The 15,350-nt window shown below is 37.5% G+C and overlaps 1 protein-coding gene across 4 annotated transcripts in view; it reads right to left on the minus strand.

Annotated features, from left to right (window-relative positions):
* Positions 1-15,350, minus strand: part of LOC139955968 (uncharacterized) — a 595,985-nt gene that overhangs the window by 195,426 nt on the left and 385,209 nt on the right. For 2 of the 4 annotated variants that reach the window (XM_071955173.1, XM_071955176.1), the window contains exons 39-43: positions 7,825-8,166; positions 5,672-5,932; positions 3,898-4,032; positions 2,124-2,279; positions 1,055-1,189 (exon numbers count right to left, since the gene is read on the minus strand). In XM_071955173.1, the coding sequence (XP_071811274.1) occupies positions 1,055-1,189; positions 2,124-2,279; positions 3,898-4,032; positions 5,672-5,932; positions 7,825-8,166 (1,029 nt within the window). The remainder of the gene's footprint in view (positions 1-1,054; positions 1,190-2,123; positions 2,280-3,897; positions 4,033-5,671; positions 5,933-7,824; positions 8,167-15,350) is intronic. The other 2 variants (XM_071955175.1, XM_071955174.1) reach the window with 1 other exon arrangement.

Consider the following 15,350-nt stretch of genomic DNA (forward strand, 5'->3'; position numbering starts at 1 on the left):
TATCAAATATTTAAACTTCTGAGACAACACATGAGGTCTTTCACATTAAGTATCATAAAATAAATTTCAATGCTTTGTGCCATATTTAGACAAAGAAATATTTAAAACCTTAATATAAGTACTATGCAATCCATGGATCATGTTGCAGATTTCATTCCAAAATTTGGGTAATATGACCACTTTGAAGTTGATGTCGTCACTACGACTCACTTAGTTTGAAATTCATGAGTCTTAAATTTTACTGACCCCTGACCTTTAAAACATGATATAGGTACAATCTTAACATGACTTCAAACAATGCATTCAAACAGTCAATACTTTCTTTTCTCATTGTAACAACAAAATTCAGCTAATTTGTATTTTGGCATGTCTATATAATACTAACTTTAAATTACAGCTAGCTATCTTATTAGGCAATCAACTTGAGTCTAAGCAATTTTCTTGACTTGAAAATAAGTCAACCAAACATTTTAGGTCCTTGCAATACCAGGGAGTTAGAATATATGGCTTGTAGCACTAAAGCAGTACTAAAGAATTAGCCAAACTCTGTAGCCACAAAAGCAGCAGCTTTGTCTATGTTCACATGTATTGTTTAAGTTGAAACCTAGTAATACCTGTTAATACCAGTTAATACCTGTTATTACCTGTCACCAAATACCAGTTGCGACAGGTACCTGTTAAAACCAGTTCAACTGGTATCAACTGGAATTTTCACCTGGATTGTCTATGTTCACAAGTATTGTTTAAGTAGCAGAATTTTAGTTATGGTTAGTTGCTTCTAATATTTCTTGTCACAGTCTTGTAAAACCTCTAACTGGTCGAAAGGTGTCTGCAATAATACATGTATACTACACTGTTCTGCAGAGCCCGCAATTGTTTTTTGTGTATGAAGTTAATGTATATTGTCTTGTTGCCAGAACTTCTGATCAGCTATTGATTACACTTGATTAAAGTGAGAGATGTGTGTTCAAGGGATGGTCTGTGCTCATTATAATCTCACTGGGCAATCACAGTTACAAACATAGAGTAAAAATGACATAATGAAAATACTTACATTGACAGTTTGTTCCTCTCCAGCCATCCTCACATTGGTTGTTTCCACACACACCTGTGTCTAAAGCACAGAGAGTGTTATCTGCACAATGACACTCCTGTTTACAGTTAGCACCAAACTTCCCTGTTTCACACTCTGGAAATAATTGAAGAAGGTAAAAGGTAAGTCATGACATTGCTGATGAAGTACTGAAACATGGTTGAGATATCAGAAAACTAAAGAGCACACATTCCAGATATGATCTACATTGCTAAAATAATCTTTCTGAGAGACCTGTAATGTGCAAAGTGATAGAATGTATACTATCAATGAAAGTCAACAAACTTCCTACAAGGCACAGTACCTAGTCATAAAAGTGACATTTCTTCCGATTTTACAGAATGGATAATTGGGTGATCTCCCTTATTTCAAATATCAGGAAGCTCTCTCTACCAAATCCAGAAGCCACAAATGGAGTCTATTGAATGATGACACCACTAACACCATTGAAACTATTGCCAGCATTGAAAGATAAACGGGTATAGCTCCTTGCCCATTTTATGAATCGTTAAAAAATTCAGATAGAAAAGGATAATAAAAATGCAATGTTATCACTTAACAATATCAATGTAATATCTTCCTTTTGGGAAGCTTCTTCAAATAAATATAAAGTGCAAATTCACTGTCAGAACCAAAATTTCAATATATTTATTACCATGTTTCAACAACAAAGAAACCAAATCAGAAAAAAAATAAGTGTATAAATTAAGTAATATGACATGTATGTTCATTTCAACACATATAGCTTACCAGATACCCTGACTTGATGTTCATAAGCCAAAAGTGTTGTTAACAACAGTTTTTGAGCAGCTCACACACGTTTCAATAATATGATTAACATTAATATTTCCAAATCGACACATACATCAGAAAAATAATTTAAACATGATACAAAGAAAGGAAGACCTCATCGTTATAGAGTCTGTATCTACAGCCTATCATTTATTCTAAGCAATTGTATTGGTGACTATTCTAATCGACTCAACAATCTGTTTGTCATACTTTCTTATAAACACAGTATTATTGATACCTTCTGTACAGTTTAGTCCTTTATAGCCAGCAGGACAGAAACAGCCAAGAGGATCAGGATAACAGATGACTGCACCCTGACATCCATCAGCATGGTCATCACCAGAATAATCACATTTATACTCAGCGTTCTGACCAAAAACATTCCTGCCATGAACTGTTGATGAAAATATGTATGTATTTATGTAATTTAGATCCTCCTGCAAGCAGGAACTCGTGAAGAAACCATCATTGGTTTATCAAAGCCTCAAGCTGACCGAAGTCAGTCTCTAAGATTCATATTTAACGTCCATGATTATGAATTGTCAATTGTCAACAACTCTGCAACTGTACAACAAACATTAATCTTGGAGTGACTCGAACTCGGGACGTTATGATTGAAAGGCACCGGCATTAATCACTGAGCTAACACTCCACTCACCTTCGTAATATAGCGAATGTCCCTTGCAGCTTGCTAGAGATGGTACTATTGTTGCCCCTGGGGAAAATTATTTGGTAGGCTATTTCTGAAGCCTAAATCCAAGAAGCTCCACTCAAATATATGATTATAACATTCTATTGATTAGGAGATGATTTATTCTCTCCCTGATACAATTATAAGTTCAACTAAATGCTGTTAAATTACTTGATGATATTGATTGGAAACAAGCAAATAGGTATATATAATATGGCGGTAATATTGATCGTGAGCATTGGTGGTGGGAAGCCAACCCAAGTTAGCTGGGAAGATGTGCGAGAGCATTGAGGTCTTTAACGTTTTACTCCCAAGCTATTATGGAAGCCAAGGAGCAGAATACCTCACCAGTTAAATGAGTAAAATAAGAATTTTTCACCAGTTGAGCATAGTGCAGTGTTATATTGTTTTAGTTTTGCTGTGTCACCACGAGTTGTATTTGACCACTGTCAAAAATTATTAACTTAGTGTGAAAGAGATGTACTGTGTTCATTATACAGTTTGGTTTGTATTCAGAGCTGTCATGAACACTAGTATTGCTTGTTGGGTTATTGTATTTCTTCTATGTATTTCACATTGTTTTTGTGTAAGAGTGATAATCTGTAATATTACTGTATTGGCTGAGACTGTTGCCCCTGGTGTGTAAGAAGGTTTGAATTTTGAAGAATTTCATGTTAGCCATTTATTCCATCTGGCATCACGATTCCTTGCAACATATTTTCATGTGTCCAAATTTGACCAAAGAGATTGTTTATTGTGTTTTGTCTGTTGACCTCCGGAATGGCTATCATCTTCTCCTGCGAACCTTGTCTGGCAGAGACGAAGGTACTTAAATCTGTAATATCTCTCGCTATCTGCGGTTTGCTTCACTAATAAGCAGTAAAGTTAGAATTAATGTTGGCAAGATTTCTGACAACAAAAACCAGATCGGTGACACAATCTGGCCAGAGACATGTAATCATGAACAGCTGATAAGATTGAGGTTAATTCAAAATTAATACTTAAAATACAAGTGAATGTCTCTTAATGTTGATATTATTTCCTGACTCCAGCTGAAGATCAAACTTGAATTTAATAGTACAATTAATCTTAGTAAACCATAACAAACATTAAGAGCATCTAGTTACATGTTTATTGAGTGACTGATTATGGTATCATCCCTAACATTTCTTTACTACAAGAGTTGAAAGTGAAGAGCACATTATTAATCAGAGTTGATTCAGCAATTCTTTGCTAAGTCATGCTTGAGGGTAAAGGTACTTACAGTAACAAGAAAATCATGCATTGTTAATTGTTAGAAACAATTAATTAATAAACTTACTATTTTCACAATTGTTTCCACTGAATCCAGGAGGACAAAGACACAGACCAGTTAAATCTGAGCAAACTCCTCCGTTGATACAAGGTTCACATGTATTAGTACAGTCAGGTGGACTCCACATGTTCTCTGGACATTCTTAAATGTAAAGGAGTGAAAAATATATCAGTAGCATTGGTGAATCAATTTGCAGAGATTAATTTAGTGCATACATTTTGTACTTTCTTGTTTTCATATATTTTGTTCTTCGTGAAGTATTGGAAATACAAATAATTTTCAGACCAAATCTTTAACAGACAACATCGTATCCTTTATGCAATACAAAATTTCTCCAGACCTTAGCATGTTATTCACGATGTATAGAAAAGTGTTATTGTATCCACTGCATTTAAACATATATCATGCTATCCTTGATGCAATACAAGGTTCTACTAAAGATCAATTCATAAACATTCTACACTCTATACCTACATTCTATACCAACCAAAATTTAAACATGAAACATGCTATCCTTGATTTAATTTAAAGGTATTACATAACAAAGCTATATAGACATACAACATGCTATTATTCATGTAATGCATAGACTCTTCGGACCAAATATTAAACATAAAACATGTTACCCTTGATTTGATGCAAAGGGTCTACATACCCAATCTTAAACAGCAACATACTATCCTTGATTTAATTAAAAGACTCTACAGACAGACCAAAGCTATCCAAACATGCATGTCATTACTATTTATGTAATGCAATGGCTCAACAGACCAAATGTTAAACATACAACATGCTATCCTTAATGTTATGCAAATCTCAAGGTCCTACAAACCAAATTTAAATAATTTGTTAACAATATGATTCTGTTAACATTCTTCTACCCAGTCAGCCTTATACCCTGATATTTTGCTGGTTACTTTATCTAGTTATTATAGGGTATCTGTATGATCCAAGAGATCCATTTTATATTTTAGATATTGAAATCATGTTATGAGCAAGGCATACCGTACACAAATTCACGTATACACATGTCATTTGGATATCTTAATGAATGTTATCTGAACCTAAACTGAGTAAACGAGATATGTACATTTAAAGAATTGTGTCAGTCATGAAGATGTCAGTATACTCAACAGTCAGTCTATACTGTTTGCCTATATACACACTTTAGTTATATCAGTATCTCATCCTATACTACATTCTTACATGAAATACTTCACACAATGTATCATCAAGTATTTTTACAGCATTTAATTGATCTTTTAATTTTATCACAGAGAGAATAAATCATCTTTTAATCAACAGAATGTTTGAATCATATACTTGAGTGGAGCTTCTTGGATTTAGGCTTCTGAAATAGCCTTCCAAATCATTTTTCCCAGGGGCAACAATAGTACCATCTCTACCAAGCTGCAGGCGATATTCTCCACATTACAACACACACAAACACATAGCATCACCATCCCATAGACTCCTTTCACCTCAGTTCAGCAAGACATTATACAAAAACGAAAACAAAGAGAGAGTTATATGTTTTAGATTTTAGTGGCACTACGACATCAGAGATTAACGAAAGCGCTAACATGATTTTTCTAAGCGTTCTACACAACGTTTTCACAATTATTCCTGTCATTTTAGCCATTGAAGATGCTTGGGATAGTGTCTCCTTTAGAAACTGGATTTTATTTTATTAAATATCCATTCAGTGTTATAAGTATTGTAATGAGGAATACTACATTGGATAGTACACACAAGCATGAAAGTCAAAAGAAATACCCACCTCTGACAATAACATTCATGATGGCATGGACTTGATTATTGTATTGACCACTTTCCTGGCTCTCAAAGACAACAGATTTCAAAGCACTAGCATCACCACAAGATGTCTTTCCCACACAAGAGCTGCCTGTTGACCCGTCTGGATTAGGCACACCATCTCTCCTCCAACGAAGCCTTGGCGTAGCTACGCTTGACTCAACCATGACAGTCACGTTATCGCCCATTGATGCACCAGTGGAATATTCCAAAGCTTTAATAGTTGCTGAGAAGAAATTAAGACCGTTAGGTAGTGATACCAGCACACAGTCTGTTGTAGTTACAAATTTTTGTAACTATTATTTTGCTGCAATTATTGCCATGTACATTGGTAAATCTGTCTTCAATCTCAAATATGTGTTTCTTCAATTTTTGATTATTTTAGTTTAAGTACTTGCTTAATGATCAGGCAACTGTAGAGTACTTGTTGTTTCAAAATAAGGACACAGTTCAAGGCATTCGTTTACAGTTGAATACAATACGGATAACTCGTTTTATTGATAACTTCTGGTAGCAGACTTCGACGCCATCTTTACTCTGCACTCTCTGTCGAACGCCAAGTGTGCAATATATTTTATTACGACACTACAGCAACAAAAATTGAAACAGGTATGCAGATGAACTTGTGTGGGTACTTGCCTGTGTGTGTGCATCAAGAAAAAGTTTCACTAATTCATTCTAAAGATTAAGATCAATGAAGTTTAACAGTTGGTAGGTGTATGCCCTGAATCTGTTGTTAGACCTCACACACTCAAAAGTCAACATTTAAACTACCAAACAGAAATGCACAAAATGCATTCAGGTTGCAATAACATAACAAGTTTTTAAGAATCTGATATAATGAGGATAAATTCCTTCTTCAGATATGCTTACACAATTTCATAGTGATCTTGTGATATGTTTTATTTACATGAGATGCAAGCACATTTCCATTCTAGAGATACCATGTTTGCAAGGTTTTCAGATTAGACCTTTGCTGACCTCACATGACCATTGAACTCCACAATAAACAGCAAGCTATTTTTTTTCAATATATGGAATACATGTACAGTATTGTTTGATACCCTTCCAAGGATCAATTTCTGTAATATACATTGTTTCAAACGAGGCATGAGGCACACAGAAACAAAAACAATCCATATACAATTTAGACTGAAACCATAAATATGTGTGTGGTCCTACCAATATCAATAGTGATTAAAACCCTCCAACCCATGTACAGAATAATACTCAAAGTTTATATCATATTAATCAATGTAAACTGTCAATGGTCACAAAGGAGCTCGTCAAAGGCTAAACTTGACCAAATTTGTAGAAAGAAAAGGTGCATTGTGAACTTCTCCTCAACTGCAAGGTTGACAGAATTCATACTTGCAGATGTATGCATGCAAGTGGTTGCCTCAATGTGTGATGATGTCATAGTGTGAATTATAAGAAGTCAAAGGTCACTGGAACTGAAAAGCATTATGGTCGGATCATGTCAAAATAACTAAAGAACCTACAGTAAACCATTACAAGATCTCATGGCAACAAAGAACTCTTCCCTTCCTTTCCGCCTCCCACCCCACCCCTCACCAGGCAGACAATATCCACAATTTGAGCACTTAATGGACAGTAGCTTACTGAACTGACAGGCATCAATGGAGTTATATTGCAGTTTTAGCAAACAAGGATAGCATACAGTATGTATGGCGAATAATAACTAATGCATGCCTATATATGGACATATCTTGTAGAACAATCATATATATTTCATTTCATCATCAAATCTGATGACACGTTTGAATAACAATAGATTGGAGGATTATTTAAGCCTTCACAGCGGTATTTAATTAGCTTTCCTCAGTGATGTAAAGCATAGTCAATAACTTCCATGACATATCTACAAGGCTATACTGTGAGTGATATTCGTGTATCAAGTATATCCTTCTCTACATGAAGGTGGTAGCTTTCCCTTGCATGATGGTTTATGTAAAGATGGGTGATGAGTCTTATAGACTTTTTCAAAAAGTTTATCCGCACTGTGTCTATAGCAAGGTATGGATGTAATATCTTGTCCTATTGTATGGTCCAGTCCCTCCTACTAAATTGTTTCACTTCACATATACCTTCACATACCATTTTCATTTGTTACTAAGACCCTCCATGCAACAGCTGGGCTTTCATCTTCTGTTACAGTGATGGTGTAGATACCAGTCCTTGCAGCTGTCTCCATGGTAGTAGGTAGGGTAAGAGTAGCAGGTTCACTGTTGATGTTTGTCATTGCTTCATCTGGTACTCTAGGACTATTGAGGGTAAACATATAACCTGGAGAATCTGCCCCACCTGGAAGAAGCACTGCTTTATCAAATGTTACATTGGCTGTTTGGGAACCACCTGTGTATACTTCAATGGTAGTTGGATTTGTTGTGGTTGCTACAGGACTCCTTACAACAGCAACATACTGAGGATTAGACTCATCTGGTAACAGGAAATAACATGTCACATGCTTAACAGTTTCACAAAGACTGCAGGAGACTCTGAGCCAACAAGCTTCAATGAATTAGAGATGAATAATGATAATTATGACTAGAATTATCAAGTATTGTGGAGAAATATCACCATATATAACCATCCATATGACACCATTACTTGTGACTATCGAATAAATATCATTTGAATCACAAAAACTGCAACTGTGGAATCATAGCTATCACTTTCCAAGTTGAGGATATAGTCTAGCTTGGTAATACTAACTAACTAATATGGCCATTGCATAGCCAAAACAACAAGAGCATCAATGACGCAGTATCTCAATACTGGAAGTTCTAATTTCGATTCCTAGTTTCTTATCTTTGCTCTGTCTCTACAATTATCAATATCAATATATATAATATTTTTGGTCATATAGTTTGACGTCAATGACAACAGTCAAATAAGAAGAGGTGAACAACTCGACCATATTCTTGATGCCCGCCTTGAGAAAGCTAGGCCTATCGACCTACTGTAGGTTACTGTAGACTGTAGTGGTGACTACCATCAAAACTGTGTACACTTCCAATTATCAAAACAACCCACGTTTTTCCATCTCAATAATTTTGACATGAAGATTTCGTGGATTTATGACTTGGAAAAAATAATGTACATATGTAGAATATAAGTTTTAAATTGAAAGTGATGGGTGGCCTCCTCCTCCCCTAATAGCCACCCCAGTTCCTCTCCATTTTAGTATTTTCTTTTAATTCTTTGTATATTTGATGTCAAACATCACAGGTTCAAAAGAAAGCTAAACATACTTCTTATAACCTTATTATATCCTTATAAATAAGACATAACCTTATCCAATTTTAATAGTCTTATAAAAGTTGTAATGCTATGGCCGGCTCCTCTTTTATACATACTCCAGTGAAAATAAAATGTGATAGATTATAATTTTTGTTTTTAATTCTTTTTTTGGGGGGGGGAGTTAAAGAAATATACCAAACAAGCTGTTAATTCATAATGATGCTTCATTCTAGAAATGCACAATATACACTCTATTCCAAATGAATAGTTGTTGTATTATCCCATTAACATTATGTTAAATTTATGGAGTCACAGTTAATATATAAGTTGGAAACTTAACTTAAAAATTAAAACACACTGTAAGACAATCAAACAAACTTACTGTACCATGGCCCAAAACTGCCTGAACACCACCAGTACAATGCTAATGTGGCTATTACTAAATGAAGGCCTAATATAGAATGCATTAGGCCTAGCCTAAACTTGTAGCCTTCAGCAGCACAACAAAGTGTATACGTAATTATACAAAATACCTGATGGGCAATCAAACAAACTTATCATGACTCTTGCTCTGAAAAACTACCTGAACAAAAGAACAATCCTTATATTGATATTACTAAAACCATGGAGCTATAAACAGACGAAGTCCTAATATAAATTAAATGCACAACAATGTGTATATGGAATTAGTGTGCATTGGCCGTGAGGGTGACCATTTTCGTATATCTAACATGTAGCTGCCATGAGGCATAGCCAATCTGCTACAAACCAGACTTGGAGGCGGGGCTTGAGTCATAGCCAATTTGCTACACAAGACTTGGAGGCGGGGCTTAATCATCAAAAACAATGAAACAAACAAGTTTTGGAGCGTGTGCAAAAAGGCCTCATTTCAACTGTTTTTCAGAGGGATTTGGCCAAATTTGGACATAAATTGGTGAAAAAGTCATAGAATGAGATACAATTCTGGAATAAAAAATAGTAACTTTTGTTGCCCTATATGATATATGCTTGCTCTGGAAATTCCAGAGAAAAAGAACTTTGTATGAAGACGCTGAAAAATTTTTAAGAGAAGAGAGAGTCCCACTTACTGTTACAATATCTCTATACATGTAATGTATTGAGATAATAAAAACTATTAACACTGTATGATAAACACACACATGCTGATATCTGTCAAGGCAGCATGACTTTTGTGTTTTGACCAGTTCCCCAGCTAAGATCACATCATTGATATTCTGAGAAATATTCACAGGAATAAACCTTTGGCAAAAAATGAGCAATGATAGTTTTGTTGATCAACAATCAATCATTAGGGAAACAGTCCCCTTACAGCGAAGTTGCATTTCCAACCCGACCTCAAGCGGGGGAGCTCGGGTTGGGCTTATCTCGAGCTTCAGCTCTGCTTACACCACTCAGGGAGCTGCTAGCAGCTCCCTGGATCAACGTTGTTCACAGGCATGCACAGCTATAGCTACAGGCGTACATACAGTACTCGCGACATATGATCGTATGAAGTGTATTCCGTGTCTTAGTTCCCTTTAGCTGCCGGTTCGGATTTTCGTGATTTTTATTCACCGGTTCCTGATTTTTCCGCGTCTGGCTTGCCTTTAATACATAACACCAGACGACCGCTAATTTTCATAACCGACGCTTGGAAATTTCCCAAACGTTACTACATCCAAACCTGAGATTTTCATGTGCCCCGAATCCATAGCTGTCGCATTAGGCCTAAGGCTATGTTGTAACATTGAGAAACCGGCCTCTGAATACGGTCTATATTTTTGTTCAAATTAATGCTGCACAAGTAAATGCAATTTTTTATTATTAGAAACATCATTGGAGTTGTTTTTAGTTCTTATCATTCCTTTATATCAATCTGGAAACGTTAAACAGTAATCCTACACTAGTTACGTTGTCACTATTTACTTAGTTTGATTGGCCTTGTTGAAGATTGAGGTTGTGTCACAATCTTCAATTGAGGTTTGTACTGTAGAACAGAGCTGTGGTTATAACACTTACTTGATGTAGTCTCTGGTAGTCAATGATACTGTTGTTACACAACCCGTGTTGTACCAGGAACTTGCACACAGAGTTCCAGGGCTTCTTATTCAGCTTGGTCACTGGAGCACGCAGTCACTTAAGATTGAGTGAGAGTGCTATGCTGCTAGAGTTAGGGTTAGTGAAAGTCATGTCAATGTCAATGTCACTACATCTCCCTTTTCCACACAAAACAAAACGATGATCGAACAACACTTTGCGAAACTTTCCAAGTCAATCAGCGGTGATTGATTCTGCCAATCGTGCTATACACATATTTACAAATGTTAAAATACTTCTATAAGGAATCCGAGAGAGAGCTTTCCACATCACTAATTCGCACGGGTTCAAAGAAAATGTTAAATCAAATTTTATGCTTCACTAACGAATTGTCTTGGGAATTAGACAAAAAACAATATTTTTTTTGTTTTTTTGTTCCTGCTTTGCTGTCTTTAAGGTTGCTTGTCCTTTCTTCTTTTTCTTATAAAACAAAAGTTTTCTCACTTCCTTGGTCTTTTCCTCACAAAACAAAACAAAAAGGTAAAACTCTATGTACATATGAAATACGCCACTACGTCACATAATCTTCAAACCTCCTTGGCCTTCGAATGTTACGCTTTGGTCGCATGGCTGGAGGCTGATGAGGACTGCTCTCTTGTTGAGGTGAGATGTTGGGAATAGATGGTGGTACATCTACACCAGTTTTAGTCAGTGTATCTGTGTCGGTATTATCTGCCTTGCTAGGGATTTCTTGACTGTTTTCTGTGACTTGCTCTGCCTCGCTAAGGTCAGGTCTGATATGCTGCCGATTACGTCTAAGCAATCTCCCCTCTGGGCTCTGGAGAACGTAGGATCGTTCACCCCCAGCTCCGGCAACAACTGTAGCAGGCTTCCACAATCTTGTGCCTGGATCCAAAATTCTGGACTTCTGCCCATTGGATAGTGTAGGCAGTTCTGATCTTCTGGCATGTTGGTCAAAATAGTACTTCTGAACATTCTGTCTCTGCTGTAGCTGGTTGTATCTATGGTCTGCAGCTACGTTGGTATTGGGTGACTTGCTGGGAAGTGTATTTCTCAGCTGGCGGCCCATCAAGATTTCTGCAGGGCTGGGTAAGCTTTCAGATATAGGTGTGGTTCTCCAATGAAGCAAAGCTAGCTGGATGTCTGATGCCTTTTTCATGATACTTTTTATTGTTCTGATTTGTCTCTCTACAAACCCATTGCCTTGAGGTCTCCTAGGGGATGTTGTCACATGAGTAAAACCCCATGATTCTGCAAACATCATGAACTGGTAACTGGAATACTGGGGACCATTATCACTCACAACCTTAGATGGAATTCCTTGTTCAGCAAAAATTTTCTTCAAGGCTGAAATGACAGTGTTGCTTGAGACCTGATCTGAAAGTTGTTGTAGGATTGGATACTTGCTATAGTAGTCTACCACGATCAACCATTGCTTGCCTTTCAATTCAAACAGATCCGTGGCAACTGTGCTCCATGGTTTTGTAGGAATCTCGTGCGGTAGAAGTGGTTCCGCTGGTTGAGCTGGTTGCTGTTGTTGGCATGCTGGGCATGACTGGACCATTCTTTCAATATCTTTGTTAATGTTGTTCCAATAGACACACTCTCTGGCCAATAACTTGGTTTTCTGTTGTCCCAAATGGCTTGTGTGCAGCTTTTGCAAGATACCTGCTTGCATCTGCTTGGGTATGACAACTTGAAACCCTTTTAGAATTACTCCATCACAAACTGTGAGTTCATCTCTGTAGCTCCAAAATTGTCGTAAGTCAGGTTGTACCTCCTTGATTGAGTCTGGCCACCCTGTGATGATTACTTCCACCAGGGCACTTAACATTGTGTCTTGCTTTGTCTGTTGTTTCAGCTCATCTTGCTTCTTTGATGAAAACTGGATAAAATCAACCCTTAAGTCTAGGTCGATGGCCTGCTTGTTACAAATACTTGGCAGACGTGAGAGACTGTCTGCCAAAAGGTTGTCTTGTCCCGGGCGGTGCCTGATACTGAAGTTGTAGCCTTGTAAGCGTATTAGCATCCTCTGCAATCTGGGAGGTGCTGCAGTCAGTGGTTTGTCCATTATCGTCAATAGTGGCTTGTGATCTGTTATTACTGTGAAGCTTCTGCCATACAAGTATGTGTGGAAGCGTTCTACACCAAAGACGATTGCTAACAGCTCTCGTTCGATGCAGGAATAACGTTGTTCTGTAGACGACAAGGCCTTGCTTGCAAATGCGATTGGTTGTAGTTTTTCTTCCTGGTCATGTTGAAGAAGAGCTGTTCCTAGTCCTTGTAGACTTGCATCACATTGAACGTACACTGGTGATGATGTATCAAAGTACTGGAGAAGTGATGACTCAGAAATTTCTTGCTTGAGCTTTTCCAGTGCTACTTGATGGTGTGGCTCCCAAATAAATTCTGCATCTTTGCGCAAAAGATCACGTAAAACAGCTGCCTTGGAGCTGAAATCATGTATGAAATGTGACAAGTAGGTCATGAGACCCAGGAAATGCTGTAATTCCAACTTGTTCCGTGGAGTTTGCATTGTTCTCAGGTCAGCAACCTTCTTGGGATCTGGTTTCATGCCCTCTCTGGAGTACCGGTTTCCAAAGAAATCAACACTTGTCTGCTTGATAGCACACTTGCTTGAATTGAGTGTGAGGCCTTGTTGTGCAGCTGTGTTCATCAAGTTCATAAGATTCTGATCATGTTCCTCTGATGTTCGACCAAAAATAACAATGTCATCTGCTATACAGACTGCCCCTTCACAGCCTTCTAGAATCCGATCCATCTCCAACTGGAAAATGTCTTGACTAACAATTAGTCCAAAGGGTAGTCGACAGAAGGTGTATCTTCCAAATGGTGTTTGAAAAGTGGTCAATTTCTGACTCTCTTCATCCAATTTCACTGACCAGTAGCCACATTTTGCATCTAGTTTCGAAAAAAACTTCATGTTGTGAAACTTGTGGTTCAATTCTTCTACTGTTTGCTGCCTATAATGTGGTCTTATGAGAGCCTTATTCAGCCTGCGTGGATCAAGACATATTCGAAGACTCCCATCTTTCTTGGTGACATATGTAATGGAACTCACCCACTCTGTAGGTTCAGTGATCTTTTTGATGACACCTTGTTCTTCCATCTTATCTAGTTCTGATTTGATTTTTCCTTTTAGGGCAATTGGTGTTTTCCTAGGAGCATCAACATGACTTGGAAGGTTTGGGTCTACTACTAAATGATGTGTATTATGGAGTTCACCAATCCTGTCAAATTGCTGTGGAAATAACCGCACTAACGTTTCGACGTCATTGATGGGTGATTGGTTGTTCACGATACAGTGTAGAGATACAAGACCCAGCTGGACAGATGTTTGAATTCCCAATATCACAGGGCCATCTGATTGTACAACATAAAATTGTGTATCGTTCCATGGTGTGTCGTTGTACCTGCATGGGATCACAACAGTCCCGTACTGCTTGATCTCAGTTCCATTGTATGCTGACAGCACTGTACCAGAGTCTGATAGGGACTGTGGAACACCATGTTCATTTAGTTGTTCCGGAAACATGTTTCTAAATGTCCGAAGTGGAAGCGTGTTTGCTTGTGCTCCAGTATCTACTTTTGCCTTTAAGTTGTGAATGCCTGGTCTGTTACTCAACTTGATCTGTAGACGGGCAATAGCTTCCTTGCGCTGGTCAGCATCAATAACATCAAAACTGAGCTGTGAAAACAAATGTGCATCTTGATGAGATTCTGGTGATTCCTCAAGATTATGAACTTGTCTCCTATCATTGTCACCGAGGTAACTGGACTGTTTTGTCTGGTTCCTGTCTTTCATTTGTTTGAACTTTGTGGTTAAACAGACCCTTGCATAATGTCCTAGTTTCTTACATGAGTGGCACACTACATTCGAAGCCGGACAATGTTGTTTCCCAAACTGGTGTTGGCCTCCACAATTTTTGCATGCTCCCTTTGTATTTTCCCTCATTGCAGCAATTCCAACTGTGGCTGTATCATGACACAGAGCATTCAGTGCCTGCATGTGAGCTTGGGATGCCTCGTACGTTCTTCCAAGCTGCAGAGCTTCATTAAGTGTGTAATCTTTTTTTGTTGTTAGAAGTTCCTTTTGATAATCTTGAACAGGTGTGCTGGCTATAATTTGTTCTAGTAAGCGTTCTTCCAGCTCTTTGTTGGTGAACTCACATTTTTGCAGCAATTTGACGGCATCTATTAACAAAATCATCCAGTTTTTCATCTGGGCGCTGCATGGTCTTTGATAGTTTGAGGCGACATACTCTGAAGTTTTCTTGTGGTTCTAATTGCTCCTCAAATTT

Source organism: Apostichopus japonicus, chromosome 2 (assembly GCF_037975245.1).
Source record: "Apostichopus japonicus isolate 1M-3 chromosome 2, ASM3797524v1, whole genome shotgun sequence".
NCBI classification, from domain to species: Eukaryota; Metazoa; Echinodermata; class Holothuroidea; order Aspidochirotida; family Stichopodidae; genus Apostichopus; species Apostichopus japonicus.